The sequence below is a fragment of the Erpetoichthys calabaricus genome, chromosome 17, assembly GCF_900747795.2.
Source record: "Erpetoichthys calabaricus chromosome 17, fErpCal1.3, whole genome shotgun sequence".
In the NCBI taxonomy this organism is placed as follows: domain Eukaryota; kingdom Metazoa; phylum Chordata; class Cladistia; order Polypteriformes; family Polypteridae; genus Erpetoichthys; species Erpetoichthys calabaricus.
In genome coordinates this window covers 90,335,984-90,358,711 of record NC_041410.2, presented here as the reverse complement: position 1 = coordinate 90,358,711, position 22,728 = coordinate 90,335,984, and the positions used below count along the sequence as shown (strand labels likewise).

The 22,728-nt window shown below is 43.3% G+C and overlaps 1 protein-coding gene across 3 annotated transcripts in view; it reads left to right on the top strand.

Moving 5' to 3' along the window:
- Positions 1-20,337, top strand: part of il16 (interleukin 16) — a 116,142-nt gene extending 95,805 nt beyond the window's left edge. For all 3 annotated transcript variants that reach the window (XM_051920414.1, XM_051920413.1, XM_051920415.1), the window contains 5 exons: positions 793-973; positions 3,796-3,897; positions 4,587-4,842; positions 9,360-9,485; positions 19,344-20,337. In XM_051920414.1, coding sequence (XP_051776374.1) covers positions 793-973; positions 3,796-3,897; positions 4,587-4,842; positions 9,360-9,485; positions 19,344-19,543 — 865 coding nt within the window. In that variant the 3' untranslated portion in view covers positions 19,544-20,337. The remainder of the gene's footprint in view (positions 1-792; positions 974-3,795; positions 3,898-4,586; positions 4,843-9,359; positions 9,486-19,343) is intronic.
- Positions 20,338-22,728: the final 2,391 nt, after the last annotated feature.

The window sequence follows — 22,728 nt, the reverse complement described above, 5'->3', positions numbered from 1 at the left end:
CTACAACTGCATCCTACTCCCACCTAAAAGCCTGTTATCAGGTGGCAGCATTGTGGAAATATGACGTATGGCCACAGAGAGTAGCCAGGGGCATTGGGGTCCTCACACGGACTACAGGGTAGGCATCAACTGCTAACCTCACCAAACATGCTAAGCTTCAGGAGGATTACTTGTTCTGAAGTGCAGGAGAAAATGGAATCAAAGAGTGAAGTGAAGTCAATTTTCCTTGACACAGATAACCTTGTGGTCCGAGTGACACAATTTGAAGGAGTCCCAAAAATAAGTTTGGGGGACAACCAGGCCATCCCATTGAACGCATGCCAGCAACAAAGAACAAAAATAAATAGACACATGATGGCACTACAACACAAAAGATCACCTTGGTATTCACCTTTCTAAATGAGTTAGGCTTTAGAAGACCTCCAGACTCTGGTCTAAAATGCGACCCCATCTTCTGGGGACGTCCGCTTTTCTACCATCTGGACTGGAATGTGTGGGATTTGTCTGTCTCAGTTGCCCTCATTGGATGTCTCCTCTGCACTGTGAGGGGGAACAAGGAGCCAAGAGAGTTAGTGACAGCGCCCTCTCACTTCTAGGAGTGGTACTGCATACCTCAGGTGAGCCCAGAAGGCGATCCTTTGGCGTGACAGCCAAACATGCATGGACCATGGCATCAAGTAGTTTGGCAGATACCAGTACTTTGGTTCCCTTCAGATCTTGACTTGATAATATAGTAATTTTGATGAACAGATTTATATATTCATATTCTTGTTTTCTTTCTCCCCTCGCAAGCTTGGCAAAAATCCGAGAATGCACTATGGGCATGGCGGAGGACAAGGAGATTGGAAAAAAGGAGCCGTCTTCATCTCCACCCGCCAGCGTGTCTGCCCAGTCTGTCATCTCCATAATTCCCACAGAGGAAATTGAAGCAATGATAGAAGAAGTGAAAGCCCTGGATGAAGAGGCATTAAAGGTAAGATGGTGGAAAGTAATAATGGCTATTGTTTTAAGAAGTCAAATAACCAATCAAGCGGCCCGAAATGAGCTTCCACCGCAGGTTTGCTGGGCCCTCCCTTTAGAGATCAGGTGAGAAGCTCGGAGCAGAGTGGCTGACCCTTTGCATCGGTTTGGGCCAATTGAAGTTGTTTGGGCATCCCGGGCTACTCCCTGTGGAGTTTTGTACGGGCACAACCATCTGGAAGGAGACCCCGGGGGAAGATCCAGGGCTTGCTGGGTGGACTGTATCCCCAAGTTGGTCTGGGAATGCCTTGGGGTTCCACGGTACGAGTTGTCAAGTATGGATGGGGAAATTGACGTATGGGCCTCACTGCTAAGACGGTTGCCCCCACGACCCAGTTTCGAATTAACAGTGGAAAATGAGCGAATAAATAATCAAACAAGCAGACCATCTGAATTTCATACTATATAGTGCCTTTCAAAGTTCTCACCAGCCTCAATTTATTTATAATTCAGTTCTACAATCGAGACACACAGTTAAAGGAAGCCGCTTTAATTTAACGCCTTCGCCTTTACTTTAAAAGGTAATATGAAATGCACTGACAGTGCGGCTTGCAGCTTCCGACAATATGCTGACTCGTTTCCTGTATGAGTGCTGAATTCTCACCACGCATTTGCTTTCATTTCTCTTCAATCACTCGAGGAGGTTTTATGCGATTACTGAAGGCCTCATCAGCAAGAATCCCCCCCCTCTTACCATAAGCAATCGCACGTCCACGTTTGAAACGAAGCACAAAAACCATCACATTGATTAAACCTTAATTGTTTTTTATCGATCTCAGCAAATTCAAGACATTTCTATTGTCACATACCCTGTGAGAGCATTGTGAAATTCTTGTGCCACAGTTGTGCTGATGTATAAATAAATACAGTAAATAAATAAGAGATGCAGAAGATAAATAAATGAATAAATAAATAAGCATCATAAACAGGGTAAATAGCATAGTAATGTACAGAATAATTCAACATAAACCAGCAGGCAGGTACAGCACACAATGCAGGGCAGGTAGGATCAGGCTACTGATCATTCAGTGACCTTATGTGTATGTCTTGGAAGAAGAAGCTGCCCCTCTGAAGCGAGTGGAGTGAGTGGTGAAAACCCGGTAGTGCTTTTCCAAAGACTGATGTGAAAACGGTGGATAAGCTGGGTGGCTGTAATCAGAGAAGATGGATTCAAGCTGACCTTAGACATCTGGTTGAGTAGATGGTATGAAGCATATGGAGAAGGTCAGCTCCAATGATTTCAGAAGCTGTATGGACAGTCCTTGGAAGGAGTTTGCGATCCTGGAAAGTGAGGTTACCAAACCACACCACATCATGATGCATCTGGTCAGGATACTTTGAATAGTGAAGTGGTAAAAATTCACCAGTGTTTTGGTTCTCACTCCAAAGCTCTTTGGCCTACTCAGGCAAAAAAGAGCTCTTGCTGGGCCTTTTCTCAGTATGTGGGTGGTGTTGACAGACCATTAAAGGCATCCACGATGTGGACACCCAAGAACCTGAAGCTCTTGCACAGTGGAGTCACTCTTTCTGAAGTCAACAATAATCTCCTTTGCTTTGTCAACATTCAGGGAGAGGTTGTTGTTATGACACCAAATAGTCAGCTCTTTTACTACCCTCCCGTAGGCAGCCTCATCATTGTGACTAATGAGGCCAATCACGGTGGTGTCCTCGTCCTCAAACTTGATGACACTGTTGCCCTCATGGTCACAGACTGAGACAGCAGCCTTGAGGAACAGTGTGGAGGTGTCATTGTTACCAGTCCTCACTGACTGGTGTCCATTTCTCAGAAAGTCAAACACTCATTCACAGCTGGTGCTGCCCAGACCAGAGTCTCTGAGCTTCAGCACTGGACTGGAGGGCACAATGGACGGGGTCTTAAGAAGAATGCAAACTAACTTAGAAACTGTTTTGTCTTTCGATACCTGAAAACTCGGACAAGGAAGTGACCCCAGGGATTGAACTTTTCACCCCGTGACCCCCAGATATCACTATGGTGATGACCTCTAACGTGGCCTATAGCGATGTGGAGTCACTCTTTCTGAAGTCAACAATAATCTCCTTTGCTTTGTCGACATTCAGGGAGAGGTTGTTGTTATGGCACCAAATAGTCAGCTCTTTTACTCCCCTCCCGTAGGTAGTCTCATCATTGTGACTGATGAGGCCAATCACGGTGGTGTCGTCGTCCTCAGACTTGATGATGCTGTTGCCCTCACAGTCGCAGACTGAGACAGTAGCCTTTTGGAACACTGATGGTAATGAACAGCGTGGAGGAATTCCTGTTACCAGACCTCACCGACTGGAGTCTATTTCTCAGAAAGTCAAAAACACCCAGCCACAGATGGTGCTGCCCAGACCAGAGTCTCTGAGCTTCAGCACTGGACTGGAGGGCACAATGGACGGGGTCTTAAGAAGAATGCAAACTAATTTAGAAACTGTTTTGTCTTTCGATACTCGAAAACTCGGACAAGGAAGTGACCCCAGGGAATGAACTTTACACCCCGTGACCCCCAGATATCACTATGGTGATGACCTCTAATGTTGCCTAGCAACAATAAACAAAACTACTTTGAATAGGGTCTCCCTGCTGGAAGAAAGTGGTGATGCAAAAATAGCAAAAAAATAAGAAGATAACTGGCAATGTGCGCCATCATCTATGAACAGAAACTCTATACTGATGTCACACATTGTGAAGCTGTTGATTGGCCTAAAAAGCCATGTATGAAAGGCAGCCGTTACAATTAATTGATTCATATACTGTTATTCTGTTTTGTGCAGCAACTTGAAGACATTCACGTTGTAATTTTACATAAGGAAGAAGGTGAAGGACTTGGGTTTAGCATAGCTGGCGGTGTGGATCTTGAAAACAAAGTCACCACAGTAAGTACACTTTGTCATCTCTTCCAGATATCTACGTGCCTTCTCAGGTAGCCTCTAATGTTCGACTCTGAACTGAAGGTGTTGGTGAGGCCAGCAGGGAGCACTTACTCTATGGTCTTGGAGATCTCCCCCACCCCCCATACAATATCCGCACAGAGCATGCCATGCAACTCCTGGTTCAAGCTGGAACCCAGTGCGATGATGGGCATGCTGTGCTATAAAGATGGCGCCCTCCTTCAGTTGAAATGTAAAAACCGAGGTCCTGACTCTCTGTGGTCATAAAAGATACCTGGGTATGCTTTGCAAATAGTTGGGAGTATCCTGATGTCCTGGCTAAATTGCCCATCGCGGCCCCCTAATCGCCCCCCGTCTCTAATCTTTCTCTCTCACCACTTCACTACCTAACAGCTAATATGTGGTGAGTGTACTGGCACAAAATGGCTGCCGTCGCAACATCCAGGTGGGTGCTCCACATTAGCGGTGGTTCAAGTGGCTCCCCACTCACCAATAAAAGTGCCATGAGTAGCAAGAAAAGCACTATGTAAATGTAAATAATAATAATAATTATTATTATTATTAGTCTCTCCCACCTGTATTTAACCCCATGGCTGTGAGCACACACACACACACACACACACAGAGTGTGTCATTTGTTGTAACCCTAGCATGTCCGCTCCTCTGTTTGGTAGGTGCACAGGGTATTCCCCAATGGCTTAGCATCCCAGGAAGGGACAATCGAAAAAGGAGATGAAGTCCTGTCCATCAACGGCCAGTCCCTGAAAGACACGACACACAGCGATGCAACCATCATTCTGCGCCAAGCCAGGATGCTGAAACAAGCCATCATCGTGGTTTGCAAGTCAAATGACGGCGACAAAAGCACTGTGTCGGTCGGGGAACTGAGTACGACACCAACCAATGGGGACGATTCTTCTTCTGTGACAGGTCAGTTCCTTGAAGGTCAAGTCAAAGTAATGGTCCTTGCTAACTTGTACAGTATGTAAAGTTAAATGTTTGTATACTCTGGAGTATTTCTTTTCTGTTTGTTGTAGAAAACCATCTAGTGCCATCTCAAGGGACTTTACGATCTAGAACAATGGTACTATTAAGATTATATGCCCACCAAAACAACAAAAATACCCTGCTAGACTTTATTATAAAACATACATACAGTAAATTCCCTGTGAATTTCCCCTTGGGATTAATAAAGTATCTATCTATCTATCTATCTATCTATCTATCTATCTATCTATCTATCTATCTATCTATCTATCTATCTATCTATCTATCTATCTTTTAGTTTCCTTCAAAATCCTCTCCTTGAAATTCCATAAATATTCACTTTTCCTGCACTCATCTTTTGCTACCATGTCTACAGCTTCTGTCACAAAGTGACCGAGTTCAGAAAGCACAGTTGCAAAAACACTTCCAAGCCTGACCAGTAGAGGGGGAAAGCACCGTCATAACAACCCGACTAGAATCCCAAAGGGCTGAGACAAATCCTGATAAAAATTAAAAGGTTTATTTTCACAAAAGCTTGTGCAGGCACAGAGCTCCAAAAAGCGGAAAGAGTTGCCTGAAAAGCAAGGGGTAGACACAGCATCCTAATCCAAGTCAAGACGGAGCAGAGGTTCAAAAAATCAGTTTCACAGTCCCAATATAAGAATCCAAGAGGCGAAGTCAAAACAAAGTGCAGGGTCGAAAATCTGGCAAACACAAAGTAAAGCAAAGTAACTCACCAAACACTCTCCACTCCAACACTTACAATGAACCACCAGGAATTATGGAAGGCCCTCCCTTAAATAGGGTGGCGGTGATGGGCAGGTGGCCCCGCCCCTTGTGGAACCACCCACAAAGCACAAGGGACATAACTAAGGCCCTTCCCCTTTTCTGACATACAAACAGAAAAACGTGCATAATACTTAAAATAAACATTAATACAAATAAATGAAATAAAGTGAGACCAAAGAGACCCACGACGGGACTTTGAAGCCCCTACAGGGGGGATAAAATGGTGACAGAAGTGATGACGGCTTCCTGCAAACACCAAGTTCAAGAGACTCTCTGTAAGTCCTCTAGGATCAAGTTATGGTGTGGCATAGATCATGGCCAGGGGATTGAACCATTTCTGGAGCTTTTGAGTGTTACCCCTCACCAAAGTGGTCTCAAGAAGTTTGGAAACACCAGGACTCTTCTTAAAAGTTGGATATCCGGCCAAGTTGAGTATCTTCTTGGACTGGGTGGTGACGAAAAAAAAAAACAAATGGTCTCTCTAATGGAGCTTCAGAAGTCCTCTGATGAGATTAGAGGAACCTGTCGGATGAATGAGCAGCACAGCAGCACTCCATCAATGAAGTGTTTATTGTAGAGCGGTAAGATGGACGCCACTTTTGAGTTAAAGGACTCGAAGAGCAGTAGGATAAAGATTCTCTGGTCTCATGAGATGCAAACTCAAACTCAAGCACTATGTCTGGAGAAGACCTGGAACTGCTCACCACTTGCCTAATATCCCGATGATGAGGTGGCAGCATCATGCTATGGAGGTTGTAAGAAATGGCCGGCAGACCAACCCAGCCGGGTCACCTAGGATAGGGAAGGTTGGGGGAAGGCAGCTTCTTTAGGGCACTACCCCACCGAGATGTTAGATGGCAGCTCCCTGGGATTACAGTGGTGCCCCGGATCCCCACAGGCAATATTGGGCTTGTAGTTCTTTACCTCAGCCCTGTTGGGTGCCATGAGTACCACCAAGGGGGTGCTGTGGAGGACTTGTATGAGGCGAGGATTTTGCCTAATCTGGCAGGCCATGTAGGCGTAAGAGCAGAAGTACTCCTGGGTTGGCCAATATAAAAAAATGGAACCACTCAAACCCAGTTGGGGAGCCAGAGAAGGCGGACAAAGCTTACTGGGAGGAGTGCAGGAGAAAAGAGATGGAGAGAACCATTTGTGTGCCTCATTACTTGTGTCTGTAATGGTGTTAAGCATTGTGAGGGATTTCCTCGCAATAAAATAAATTATTGTGCTTTTAACTTCTGCCCCGAGTGTCTGGCCTGCTGGGTTTGAGGAGCGACAGTGCCCTCTAGTGACCACAAGGTGCAGGGCCAAGTCAGAATTGACAGAAGGGTAAATGCATCTAAAATCCAGAGAGGTCCTTGAAGAAAGCCTGCTCCAAAGTGCAGACCACCTCAAGTTAGGCAATGCTTCACCTTTCAGCATGACAATGACCCAGAGGGGCTTCAGAACAAGTCTCAGAGTGTCCCTGAGTGGCCCTACGGAGAGACCTGAAGATGGCCGTTTACAGATTCTTCCCATCCATCCTAACAGGAAGAATGGGATCAATGGCCCAAACTCAGGAGTGCAAAGCTTGAAGAGAGACTCACTCGAGAGGACTCGAAGCTGGAGAGGCTACTACAAAGTACCAAATTAAGGACCTGAGAACTCTCTATCAAGGAGAGATTTCAGTTTTTCATTTCTAATAAATTTGCAAACCTTTCTGGTCACCTGTTTTTCACTTTGTCATTATGGGTTATTGAGTGTAGATTGATGGGCAAATGTCTCCATTTACAATGAAATCCACAATACAGTAAAGTGTACGGAAAATGAAGGGCTCTGAATACCAGTGTCTGTTTCTCTGGTATGCAAATTCACACCGTTGAACCTACAGTGCATCCGGAAAGTATTCACAGCGCATCACTTTTTCCACATTTTGTTATGTTACAGCCTTATTCCAAAATGGATTAAATTCACACACAACACCCCATAATGACAACGTGAAAAAAGTTTACTTGAGATTTTTGCAAATTTATTAAAAATAAAAAAATTGAGAAAGCCCATGTACATAAGTATTCACAGCCTTTGCCATGAAGCTCAAAATTGAGCTCAGGTGCCTCCTGTTTCCCCTGATCATCCTTGAGATGTTTCTGCAGCTTCATTGGAGTCCACCTGTGGTAAATTCAGTTGACTGGACATGATTTGGAAAGGCACACACCTGTCTATAGAAGGTCCCACAGTTGACAGTTCATGTCAGAGCACAAACCAAGCATGAAGTCAAAAGAATTGTCTGTAGACCTCCGAGACAGGATTGTCTCGAGGCACAAATCTGGGGAAGGTTACAGAAAAATTTCTTCTGCTTTGAAGGTCCCAATGAGCACAGTGGCCTCCATCATCCGTAAGTGGAAGAAGTTCGAAACCACCAGGACTCTTCCTAGAGCTGGCCGGCCATCTAAACTGAGCGATCGGGGGAGAAGGGCCTTAGTCAAGGAGGTGACCAAGAACCCAATGGTCAGTCTGTCAGAGCTCCAGAGGTCCTCTGTGGAGAAAGGAGAACCTTCCAGAAGGACAACCATCTCTGCAGCAATCTACCAGTCAGGCCTGTATGGTAGAGTGGCCAGAAGGAAGCCACTCCTTAGTAAAAGGCACATGGCAGCCTGCCTGGAGTTTGCCAAAAGGCACTTGAAGGACACTCAGACCATGAGAAAGAAAATTCTCTGGTCTGATGAGACAAAGATTGAACTCTTTCGTGTGAATGCCAGGCATCACGTTTGGAGGAAACCAGGCACCGCTCATCACCAGACCAATACCATGCCTACAGTGAAGCATGGTGGTGGCAGCATCATGCTGTGGGGATGTTTTTCAGCGGCAGGGACTGGGAGACTAGTCAGGATAAAGGGAAAGATGACTGCAGCAATGTACAGAGACATCCTGGATGAAAACCTGCTCCAGAGCGCTCTTGACCTCAGACTGGGGCGACGGTTCATCTTTCAGCAGGACAACGACCCTAAGCACACAGCCAAGATATCAAAGGAGTGGCTTCAGGACAACTCTGTGAATGTCCTTGAGTGGCCCAGCCAGAGCCCAGACTTGAATCTGATTGAACATCTCTGGAGAGATCTTAAAATGGCTGTGCACCGACGCTTCCCATCCAACCTGATGGAGCTTGAGAGGTGCTGCAAAGAGGAATGGGTGAAACTGGCCAAGGACAGGTGTGCCAAGCTTGTGGCATCATATTCAAGAAGACTTGAGGCTGGCATTGCTGCCAAAGGGGCATCGACAAAGTATTGAGCAAAGGCTGTGAATACTTATGGACATGGGATTTCTCAGTTTTTTTTATTTTTAATAAATTTGCAAAAACCTCAAGTAAACTTTGTTCACGTTGTCATTATGGGGTGTTGTGTGTAGAACTCTGAGGAAAAAAATGAATTGAATGCATTTTGGAATAAGGCTGTAACATAACAAAATGTGGAAAAAGTGATGCGCTGGGAATACTTTCCCAATGCACTGTAAATAAACTACTACTACATATAGTGATTTGACAATCAAAGGCTATTTGATTTGATTTGATTTGATGATAAGTGCAATACTTTTGTTGAGTTTAATGAATGAAAAGACCTCAGACAGTTCATTCTTCATTATGATTATGGAGGTGTGCACGCTAATATCTTGCCTGTTTTCCCATTCACTTTTAGATAACAACGCTGACACCATCACCATTACATTGGAAAAGAATGCAGCGGGCGTGGGGTTCAGTTTAGAAGGAGGCAAAGGCTCCATTCATGGCGATAAACCCTTAATCATAAACCGGATCTTTAAAGGTAAGTCTGGTGTGAACATCGGCACTAATTTAGGACCTGAGGTTGTGGCCCTGTTTACCCTACATGCGCTACTGTTGCTCCCGTTAACCACAATATTGTCCATTGAGAAAATGACACAGAGAATAATAGATTTATTACCATCGTCAATGTCCCCCAGACCACCAGAGAGCACCGTGGGTTAGACTGTTGGACATTCAAGGAGCTGACACCCTCTGAAACACCAACATATGAACCATAAACGACCATTTTTAAAGGCCAGTGAGAAAGACAAAAAAACCAAACAGCCCTTCTGAAGATTTCAGTTCCAGCCAAGGATGCCTTCCTGTTTTTACAGTGTATTGCTGTTAGCAGCAGTGTGGATGGTGGTGTTAGGTGCACACTGACCACACTCGCCTACCAAAGCAGGACAGCAGGCGCCGCAGCCTGTCAGCACTGGCATTCCTGTGGAAAAAAGACGGACTGCTGGACTGCAAAACGGCGCCCCACCCAGTAATGAGCGTTTCTTCTCCTGCTCGTTTTTTTCTCTACAAAACTCTGTGTGGACTTTTCAAGGGCTGAATAAAAGGAAAATGAAAACCCCTGACTGAGACCCTTAGTCAAACCCTGGGCATGTGTATAGCGTAGTAGGAAGGAGCCAGCTGTGAAGGAGAGACACCATCAGAGTGATATAACTGGTTAAGGTGGCTGCTTTCCACATTCCAGGAAAACAACCTGGTTACATTAGGATTGTTATTTACCCTTGAGTTCTTAAGGAGGTTAGCGAGTACAGATATAAAATCCTTGACACATATTTTTAGGAAGTCTCTGCGCACTGGAGAGATTCTGAAGGAATGGAAAATGGCAAATATCATCCCATGATATAAAAAGGGGTGACAGGGCAGATCCAAGGAACTATAGGCCAGTAAGCTTAATGTGCATCACAGGAAAATGAATGGAAGGAATTATTAAGGAGAAGATTGAGCAACACCTGGCAAGGACAGGAGTTATTAGGAAGAGTCAGTGTGGGGTCAGAAGAGGGAGGTCGTGTTTTACTAACATGCTGGAATTCTATGAGGAGGTAACAAAAGGATATGAACAGAGTGGAGCTCATGATATTAGTGATGTGGACTTTCAGAAAGCATTTGATAAGGTGCCACGTGAGAGGGTGGGCATCAAACTAAATGAAGTGGCATTACAGGGTGTGGTGAGTAGACAGGTGCAGAATTGACTCAGACACTGGAAGAAGAGGGTGATGGTGTGAGGAACCTCATCAGAATTGGCCAATGTTAAGAGTGGTGACCAGCAGGGGGCAGTGCAGGGGCCGCTGCTATTTTTAATATATAGAAATGATTTAGATAGGAATATAAAGAACAAGATGGTTAAGTTTGCAGATGATACCAAGATAGGAGGATTAGCAGATAATTTGCAATCCATTATATCATTACAGAAGGACTTGGACAGCATACAGGCTTGGGCAGATTTGTGGAAGATGAAATTTAATATCAGTAAATGTAAAGAATGACACACAAGTAGTAAAAATGTGAGGTCTGAATACACAATGGGCGGTCGGAATATCGAGAGTCCACCTTATGAGAAGGATTTAAGGGTCGTAGTGGACTCTAAGCTATCGACTTCCTGACAGTGTTCAGAAGCCATTAAGAAGGCCAACAGAATGTCAGGTTATATAGCGCCTTGATGTGTGGACTACAAGACCAAGGAGGTTATGCTGAAGCTTTATAACACACCGGTGAGGCCTCATCTGGGGCCTCATGTATAAACGGTGCGTACGCACAGAAATGTTGCGTACGAACCTTTCCACGCTCAAATCGCGATGTATAAAACCTAAACTTGGCGTAAAGCCACGCACATTTCCACGGTAACTCATACCTTGGCGTACGCAATTTATCCGCCCGGTTTTGCAGACTGGCGGCACCCAGTGTCAAAGCAGTGCTACTGTTCCTGTGTGGTTACCCTTTCTTAGATCCACATCCACGGCTGCGGCTTTATCAAATACACTGAAATTAACCGCATATCGTTCATAAATTTAATGCATCTGATTGTAATTAACCTGTAACAATATAATGGTCCACAGAATGGTCAAACTACTGTTCCTGTGTGCTCATCCTTTCTTTCTTAGCTCCACATTCCTGACGCGGCTTTATAAATACACTGAAATTAACTGCATATTGTTTATTAGTGTAATACATCTGATTGTAATTAACCTGCTGCAATATAATGGGCCAGGGAATAGCCATAGTATTCCAAATACCAGAACTGCTTTAGCGTTGTTATGCTCACTGCATCTTGTTCTTCTTTTTGCTGTTCCCGTTAAGGGTTGCCACTGCGGATCATTTTTTTCCATATTACTCTCACTGCACCACTCGGCGTATTTATATCACTGTATCTGAGTGGGGAATCACAGCAGCAGATGATTGGAAAGAGAATTATCGGTATACAGTTTCAAGTACACACTACCTCAACCACGGCAAAAAGCGTCAAACCCTTTCCTGTACGGACCTCGCGTTTCAGAAACAGTTTCATCCCACGAACTATAAACGCACTCAATCACCTCACTGTAAACTTGCACTACAGTTATAATATTGCACAACCTGCGCTACTTTATAAAGCGCGTATGATGACAATATCATTTTTAAGATGAAATGCAGCAAAATATGTTGCTTATAGTATACAGATAAAACTTTAACTTCATTTAAATAATCTGTATTGCTAATAATTAAACATGTGAGGACACGGTGCCACAGCGCTAGCTAGTTCACGGATAGCTCCTGCCTTGCGCTGTATTCTTGCTGGTGCTGACGCGACACTGGAAGGATAGACGAATAGAATAATTAAACATGTACTACGAAGATATTTCAATGTTCCTTAAAAGTTTTGAAGAATCGGCGTTCTAAGCTTACAAATGGCTTCACGTCTATTACAGAGCTGATTGTGTGGCGATTGGAGAAAGAAAAGTATGGACAGGAATTGGAGGTTAGTACGTTTGAAAGAGACAGTACTTCTGTAATAAATTATTTCATCGAAGGTCACACATGGTGCAACAAGCCTCTTGCGTGAGATATGAACAATCACTGCGCCACCGTGTTCCCATGTTTAATAACATGCTTTCATTCCTATCATCATGAAAATGATATCACGTATACATCTCAGTATTTTAATTATTCAGAGAGCTGTAATATCTCGAATGTAATGGATTATGTGTCCTGTCAGAGAAAGAGAAAGAACGGAAGCACGTAGTGATTCACACACATAGAGCACATAGAAGATCAAACACAGAAAAAAGCATTTAACATGCTACTTGAGAAACTACTAAAATAAACGATTTTAAGAAATTTCGAGATTAAAGTTGACATTTCGTGCTTTTTTCCCACTGTGTGCCTATGTTTTTTGTTTGTACCCTAATACGCTTTCATATGACACTCAGACGGTGGGCTACAACTCACCTTTCACAGCGACTTTGATATGTGATTTCGGGCACTGTGGGACTTTGTGAACTTGATCTTTCGAGTTTCTCCGACACTCTGTCACTCGATCAACTTTCTTTTGTTGATTATACCACTGTTTAAACCAACAAATAGTACGTTTTTCCTTTGCCTCCACTTGGTATTCGCTGAAATTCTTATATTTTCCCCCGTGCTTTTCCCATTGTCTTTTCACAGAAGGCTATTTATATTGATTTGCATATTCAAAGAGGCGTAATTCTGGGAGGAGTTGGGGCGGGACAGAAGGCGCGTGCACGTGCGTTACTTTTCACGCAAATCGGGATTTATGTAGTGGAAGAACGTGAAAGTATGCGTGCGCACTGATTCCTGCATCTGGATTTTTCTGTGCGTACGCACAATCCCGCTTTTGTGCTTACGCCATGTTATAGTGTGAGTTCTACGCACGGCGTTATACATGAGGCCCCTGGAGTCCTGGGTGAAGTTTTGGTCTCCAGGCTACAAAAAGGACACAATAGCACAAGAGAAAGTCCAGAGAAGAGCGACGAGGCTGATTCAGGGCAACAGGGGATGGGATATGAGGAAAGGTTAAAAGAGCTGAGCCTTTACAGTTTGAGCAAAAGAAGATGAAGAGGAGACCTGACTGAAACATTTAAAATGATGAAGGGAATTAGTGCAGTGGATCGAGACTGGGACTTCAAAATAAGTTCATCAAGAAAACGGGGACACAGTCGAAAACTTGTTAAGGGTAAATTTCGCACAAACATTAGGAAGTTTTTCTTTACAAAAAGAGCGATAGACACTTGGAATAAACAACCAAGTAGTGTGGTAGACAATAGGACTTTAGGGACTTTCAAAACTCAACTTGATGTTTTTTTGGAAGAAATAAGTGGATAGGACTTGCGAGCTTTGTTGGGCTGAATGGCCTCTTCTCGTCCAGAGTGTTCTAATGTTATAGTTTCTATGTTATAGATTTAGAAGTAGAGTTACCTCGGTATATTTGTATAACGGGTTTAAGGTAAGAAAGCAAATATCGATGTGTTGTTGATGACATTTTTGCCATTGCTGGCTGTCCCATCTGTCATCTCCACTACCTGTCTATAAATGTGTCTGCTCAGGTGTCGGGCCATCTTGATCTCATAACTTTGGTAACTCCTTGCTGGGTTGGAACTACGGAATCAAGGAAATCTCTCCGTGGTGTGTTATCCTACTATGGTGCAATCCCGCAGCGGAGCGTCCATGTTCATTTGACCTTGGCTTCAATTGGACTAACAGGAGAATGCCGCGCTGTGTGTATTTAATCTACCCATGAGCCAATGCAAATGTGTTATATTGCTTCAGCTTCTATCCGTTGCAGTTTACTTTTTGATGTACCGTCATATACTGTATATGATTTTTCCTGTTTTTCTGTCTGGGTGGAATCTATCATCAGATCATTCTGGGGGTGAGCTTGATGAAATGATCGAATATCTGCGAGTCCAAATAACCAAGGGGAATGCCTACACTCGATGAAAAAAACGGAGTGGACGCAAATTGAAAAGGGAGAGCTTGATGAAACGATGGAGTATCCACGAGTCGAAATGACCAATGATGACCCCAACATTCGATGAAATGATGGAGTATCTGGGAGTCAAAATGACCAGGGGGGCTCCCTATGCTTGATGAAAAGGTGGAGCATCTGTGAGTCCAAATAATCAATGGGAACCCTGATACTCAATGAAAAAAAGGGAGTAGCCGCAAACAGAAAAGGGAGAGCACGATGAAACAATTGGAGTATCCATGAGTCGAAATGACCAAGGGGGTTCTCTATACTCGATGAAAAAATGGGGTATCCTCAGATTGAAATGAATAAGGGAGAGCTCAATGAAATGATGGCGTATCCGTTAGTCGAAATGACCAAGGAGGACCCCTGCACATGATGAAATTATGGAGTATCTGCAAATTGAAATGAATAAGGGAGAGCTCAATGAAACGATGGAGTATTCATTAGTTGAAAGGACCAAGGAAGAGTTTGATAAAACGATGGAGTATCTGTTAGTCAAAATTGACCAAGGAAGACCCCTACACTCGATGAAATGATGGAATATCTACGAATTGAAATGAATAAGGGAGAGCTTGATGAAACGATGGAGTATCTGGGAGTTGAAATGACCAAAGGGGCACCCTATGCTTGATGAAAAAAATGGAGTAGCAGCAAATCAAAAAGGGAGAGCTTGGTGAAATGAAGTATCCATGAGTCGAAATGACCAAGGAGGACCCCTACATTAAATGAAACAATGGAGTATCTTCAAGTCAAAATGACCAAGGGAGAGCTTGATGAAATGATGGAGTATCCGTTAGTCAAAACGACCAAGGAGGACCTCCACACTCGATGAAATGATGGAGTATCTGCAAGTTGAAATGAATAAGGGAGAGCTCGATGAAATGATACAGTATTCATTAGTCGAAAGGACCAAGGGAGAGTTTGATGAAACGATGGAGTATCTGTTAGTCAATATGACCAAGGAAGACCCCTACACTCGATGAAATGATGGAATATCTACGAATTGAAATGAATAAGGGAAAGCTTGATGAAATGATGGAGTATGTGGGAGTTGAAATCACCAAATGGGCATCCTATGCTTGATGAAAAAAATGGAGTAGCAGTAAATCGAAAAGGGAGAGCTTGATGAAACGATTGGAGTATCCATGAGTCAAAATGACCAAGGAGGACCCCTACATTCAATGAAACAATGGAGTATCCTCAAGTCAAAATGACCAAGGGAGAGCTTGATGAAATGATGGAGTATCCGCTAGTCAAAACGACCAAGGGGGACCTCCACACTCAATGAAATGATGGAGTATCTGCAAGCTGAAATGAATAAGAGAGAGCTTGATGAAACAATGAAGTCTCTGGGAGTCGAAATTACCAAAGGAGAGCTTCATAAAATGATGCAATATCCACCAGCTAAAATGACCAAGGGGGACCCCTATGCTCAATAAAGTGATGAATTATCCATTTATTAGTTGAAATGACCAAGGTAGAGCTCGATGAAACAATGGAGTGTCTGTTAGTCAAAATGAATAAGGGGGACCCCTACACTCAATGAAATGATGGAGTATCTGCCAGTTGAAATGACTAAGGGGGACCACCACCCACTCCCAGGGGTGGTGAAGCAATCAAGTCTCATACCGACATCAAGAATGAGAAATAAATGACCGGGTGTCCGCATGCAGGACTGTTAAAAGTAACATCAGCTATCTGTTAAGGAGCTAAGTCACCCAGGGGCCTGTGGTGGTCTCAATCCGGCCTTACAATCAGTGTTGCTAGGATATGCTCAGTAAAATTGATTAATTTGGGTTTGAGAATGACATGTGATGGATTCAAGTGCATTATGGGGAGCAGCACAAAACAAGAAGGAACGTTACAATTAAAAACAGTACAGTATTACGCCAGCGTCCTTGCAGATGAAATGCACTGTAAATTTTGCTTAGGAGTCATTTGGCATTTGACTGATCTATAAATCTCCCTGTTCATTTTGTATTTCTTCTTGCCATGTTGTTTAACTTTAAATCTGATTTTTAAGTTAAAAATAGACAAAAGTAAACAGAGCTGATGCCAGTGTGTATGCGGCCCGCTTGACCACATCCTAAACAGGGCCTCGTTTTTCTGCTGCTCTTAGCATTTACCAGTTCAGTGTGAACCATTTGCTTCCCTTTCATGCGGGGAGGGGCTAACTGTCAGAATTTACAGTTTACATTCACAATTATTTGCATAGCAGACACTTTTAACCAAAAGAGGTCAACATAATGGAGTAAATCATCAGTCTGGGGGGACCGTTTAGGAACAAGTGTGACAGGACAAGGTGGCAAAATTGAACATCACAAGTGAGGCGCTCAAAACAAAATACAAGCAAAGTTATGAATCCTTGGATCCAAAAACATACAGTTAGATGGAAACGCAGCAAACAAGAGAGTCTTCAGACTCATTGAGGGGGTCACTACCCTGTATGGAGGTGGGCAGCTCGTTCCCCAAGCTAGGAGCTACAGATGAAAAGAGTCTGGACTCGGATTTGATACCATGCAGAGGTGGCATCTCCAGACACCGTACAACAGCAGACCTGAATGATTGACAAGGAGCACAGGACCCCGCCAGTGTCCTCATATATGTAGGTGCTTACCCCCCAACCATGTCGACCCAGCTAGTAATTCTACAGTACGTCAATACGGTTATTCCTGAGACTCGGGGTGATGTGAATGATTCACTTTACAGTGTTAAGCCTGAATAACTCTCTGGACAGTATACTGCTGCCATCTAGTGGATAAAATAACATCATGCAGCAACAAATCAGGAATATTTCTGCGTTTTGTCACTCTAAGGCAGTGTCTCCCAATTTTTTTTCCGTGCTGGCACACTTTTTGTAACCAAAAGCATCCCAAGGCACACCACCATCACATCTCATAAACATGCTCAACTGTCCAAAGGTGTGAGGCTACCAAAGAAGCTGGTAAAAAAGCAGCTCCGATGCCAGCGTCCGCAGACACAGTGAGTACTTTGGTAGCATCTCCCAGCTCAGCGGCGGACGCTCCGTGATACTTTATGTTTTATTTATGTGGACGCTTTGGTGTTTCCGTGTTTCTGTTACACGAAAGAACATTTTTTATCGTTGAAAAAAATGTTACGTTTTTTGACTCGTTTTTCTGGGGGTAAAAGCTAAGGAAGCTATGGATTTGGACAGAATATTCAACGCATACAGGGAGGCAATGTTAGATGGAAACTCAGCAAACAAGAGAGTCTTCAAACTCGTTGAGGGAGTCAGGATTTTGAATGGAGGTGGGCAGCTTGTTCCCCCAGCTAGGAGCTACACATGAAAGGAGTCCGGACTCGGATTTGATACCAGGCAGAAGTGGCATCGCCAGACACCATACAACACAACAGCAGACCTGAGTGGTTGACAAGGAGCACAGGACCCCGCCAGTGTCCTCATATATGTAGGTGCTTACCCCACTGTGTCGACCCCGCTTGGAATTCTATGTCAATACGGTTATTCCTGACACTCGGGGTGATGTGAACGATTCACTTTACAGTGTTAAGCCTGAATAACTCTCTGGACAGTATACTGCTGCCATCTAGTGGATGAAATAACATCATGCAGCAACAAATCAGGAATATTACTCCTAGAAATTTGATTCTGTTCATCTGGACAAAGTTTTTAAGTGGGAGAAATATTTCGAGACTTATCCAAGTCTCTTCCTCAGTCTCAATTGACTGCAGGTTTCCCCAACCTTATAAACAGTACCTTTGCTTAATCACAGAGACTAGCACCATTGACAAAGGGCCAGTTGATCAGTGATATGCAAATTGTCCACTGATTAGTAGACGTGTGAACCATTCATAGAGGGTTGAGGAATGGCTGCAATCACAGCATTGTAAGATGGCGACAGACAATTTGCATATCACTGATCAACTGGCCCTTTGTCAAAGGTGCTAGTCTCTGTGATTAAGCAAAGGTACTGTTTATAAGGTTGGGGAAACCTGCAGTCAATTGAGACTGAGGAAGAGACTTGGATAAGTCTCGAAATATTTCTCCCACTTAAAAACTTTGTCCAGATGAACAGAATCAAATTTCTAGGATTTCCTTACCTGGATTATTGAGCATGCATCGAGACAGGAATATTACTGCATTTTGTCTTCTCTAAGGCAGTGTCTCCCAATTTTTTTTCCATGCTGGCACACTTTTTGTAACAAAAAGCATCCCAAGGCACACCACTGTTTTACTAACCCCAAACATATCACATCTCATACACATGCTCAACTGTCCAAAGGGGTGAGACAACCGGAGAAGATGGTAAAAAAGCAGCTCCGAGACCAGCGTCCGCAGACACGGCACTGAGAGAGCACTTTGGTGGCATCTCCCAGCTCCCAGTACAACAGCGGACCCTCTGTGATACTTTTGATTTCATTTATGTAGACACTTTGGTGTTTCCGTGTTTCTGTTACATGTAAGAACATTTTTTATCGTTGGATAAATATGTTACGTTTTTTGACTTGTTTTTCTGGGGGTAAATGCTAAGGAAGCTACGGATTTGGACAGAATATTCAATGCATACAAGGAGGCAATGTCGTGATCTGAAAAGAGGAGTGACGAGAGCCCACCTGGGCTGGCTGAACACCAGATGTGCTGCCACGTTTTGAGCGAGCGGCTTGGTGGTGGTAGTCCAGATGTGACAAGACCAAAGCCTGGACCAGGCTGCTCTGTTAGATCTTGCAGATAGGGAAGTATAGGGTTGGGGAATCTCCAAGACCAAGAAAGCGTAGCTACATGGTCCCTGAAGGTCAGGTGGTCCTCGATCAGAATCGATGAGCATTGCTTTAAGTTTGCTTCCCCGGTGCTGGCCCTCATTCATTCTACATTACGTTTTGTTTCCTTCTTCTTTGTAGGGGGCTCTGCGGAGCAGACGATGGCCATCCAGCCCGGCGACGAGTTGCTACAAATCCAGGGCACTTCCTTGCAGGGCTTGACGCGCTTTGAGGCCTGGAATATCATTAAGGCTCTGCCGGATGGCCTCATCAATGCGGTCATAAGGAGGAAAGACTCTGACACCAACCAAACTGATGAAGCATCTCAGAACTCCGAATGAAACAAGTAATACAAGACGACGTGACGGGGGATTTACGTATCCAATGAAACGGCCGAGTCTTTTAATCTTTGAAAAATGAATGCTATGTGGGCTTTATGATGGAAATGCAATCCAATGCAGCAGCAGGTATATCATTCAAGGGGGGGGGGGGGGGGGGGGGGTCTGCTCAATATTTTTGTACATAGAGGGAATTTTGCTGAGAATAGGTGGGCTGGTTGGCAGGTGGGTGAATTTATCAGCTATTCGGGGGAAATTGTCTTAACTCTCGGACCAGAAGGACACAGGGTGCCAGGGGTCAACATGCTCATGGATGAATGCCACACGCCACCTCAAGCTTGGCATATGCTGTACACGTAACCTTATCACCTGTAGGCTGCAAGCTTTGATCATCTCCTGGTGACAAATCCCACCTTATAATGTCACATACTGGGAAGCCTGACATGACTGTAACATGCCAAGTGCATCCGCAGTCAAGAATGTTACTCTGACCTGCTTCTGTGCAGCCGCCTTTCACTCTGTGCCCCTTATTTGTTTAACTTTGTGACGTATCTAATGAGCAGGAGTGGGAAAAGACAAAAACACGTAAAGCTTCAATTTGTAAATGGACGTTAATGACTAATGGAGGGGAACAGGACAGCAAACTGATAACCAAACATTAGCATTAGGTAGAAGTGGCATGATGGGGGCTGAGGTCAAACTGTGCAAGAGAAGCCCCCCATTACTCCAGAACCACTCTGCTGTCTGGTCACCTTCTCTTCAGGCTATGGGTAATAAAATTATTTTCTTAAAAGGAACCCAGTGTCGTGTGGATTGCATTAGCTTGTGACACCCTGTGTGCCAATGTTGAGTTGCCAGTCACTCTAACCTGCTCAGAATTTGGGGTATGAAAGGACCTGAAGAACAAGGGTCAGCAGGGAGAACAGGCAGGTTCTCCATAGACACAGACATGGAGCACTGCTAGGGTTTGTTAAGGCAGCACACTGCTGTGCCACTGTCACACCTTCGGGCCCAGTTAGAGCTGACAATGAACCTAAGGTGCCCATCTTTGAAATATCAACCGTGTATTTACTGAGCAAAATGCACAGGCAGTTTGAAGACATCCATGAGGCTCAGTGGTGGCATTTCAATGGCTGTTAAGTGCTACGGACATACTCTACAGTGGGTAGAGTTTGCTTCAAGGGGTCTACTTCTGTGCTTCGCTTGTCTTAATTATCTTCATTTATGTAGCTATTGATGTTTTATTAAGGGGTGTTATATTTTCAGCTATTCTATATGGGAAATTAAATAAAGAAAGTCAGATCAAAAAAACTTCAGAAAGTTGTCCAGAAGGATTAAACATGCAGTGCTGTCCAGTACAGTACAGTAATCCTAATGGCAGAGGGTCCTCACCATATGTTGTCAAAAACAAAAACATGCCATGTCAAAAAACATGCGTATAGGCTCTGCTTTGAAATCTGATGGATGGATGGATGATTGGGTGAATGGATCTATCTATTAATTCTATAGTGCTTTTCACTCTCTATCTATTCTAGTGTCTTTCATATTTATCTATTAATTATATAGTGCCTTTCACTCTCTATCAATCTATCCATTCTAGTGCCTATGACTATCTTTTAATTGTATAGTGCCTTTCATTATCTGTTTATTCTAGTGCCTTTCACTATCTATCAAATAGTACCTTTCACATCCTTCTATCTATTATACAGTGCCTTTCATATCTATCTATAAAATAATTGTCAATTTATATAGATATTTAATCTTGCCTGCTACACTATTTATTTATTGTTAATTCATCTAGATATTCAATCTTGCCTACTATGCTATCTATCTATCTATCTATCTATCTATCTATCTATCTATCTATCTATCTATCTATCTATCTATCTATCTATCTATCTATCTATCTATCTATCTATCTATCTATTAATTATACAGTGTCTTTCATTGTCTTCCTCTCTATCTATTCTAGTACCTTTAACTATCTTCTATCTGTTATATAGTTCATTCTATATCTTTCATCCTATATATTAACTATATAGTGCCTTGCACTGACTTTCAATCAGTTGTATAGTACATTTCATTATCTATCTGTCGATAGTAATAAAATATACAAAATGAGTCTTTTCAGAAGAGATAATGCATTGAAAGTATAAATACTGTATTATGCTTCACTTTGTTATTCTGGCCATTCTTCTGTAGACAGAAAGTTACAAATGATTCCTGTCCCAAGTTACAAAAGGTCTCTAAGTTACAAAAGATCCCTACCAGGTTACAAATGATCCTTATGAGTTACAAATGGTTCCTATTCAGGTTACAAAATGTCCCTAACATCTATCTGTCTACTTACTTATCTATCTACTTCTATACTAATAAAAGGCAAAGCCCTCACTGACTCACTGACTGACTGACTGACTGACTGACTGACTGATTCACTCATCACTAATTCTACAACTTCCCGTGTAGGTAGAAGGCTAAAATTTGGCAGGCTCATTCCTTACAGCTTACTTACAAAAGTTGTGGCAGGTTTCATTTCGAAATTCTACGCGTAATGGTCATAACTGGAACCTGTTTTTTTCCATATAGTCTAATGGAGGAGGCGGAGTCACGTATCACGTCATCACGTATTACGCCTCCTACGTAATCACGTGAAGTGAAAACAAGGAAGAGATTTACAGCACGAGTCAAACGCGGGAACGAAGGTAAATGACGTTAATTGTTGAGTGTCTTTTAATACTGTGTAAGCATACATATTAACAGATGTGCAATTAAACGTGTGCATTTGCGGGGTGATTTCTCAGGCTTAAAAGCTCACCTTTTATTAAAAAGGTAAATGCTGTTTTCATTCTGAAGGGCACAAACCACGTTAGATTTCATGCTGAAGAGTAAGCTCAGCACACAGCTTGGTCATATTACAAGGGTGAACTGACAATATGATATACAAAGAGATCCTTAAGAAATAATTATTGATTCATTTTCCCTCAGTTTAAAAAGGTTTACTTTTCTTCTTAATAAAAATTTTAAAGCGGTACTTCGCTGCTGCGAAGCGCGGGTATTTTGATATATATCAAAATATATCGCGTCATCACGCCTCCCATGTAAGCACGTGAACTGACCCGCTGCCGTTTGCAATGCCATATTCGCGAGATACAAGTTTAATGACAAGACACGAGGTATAAATGACAGTT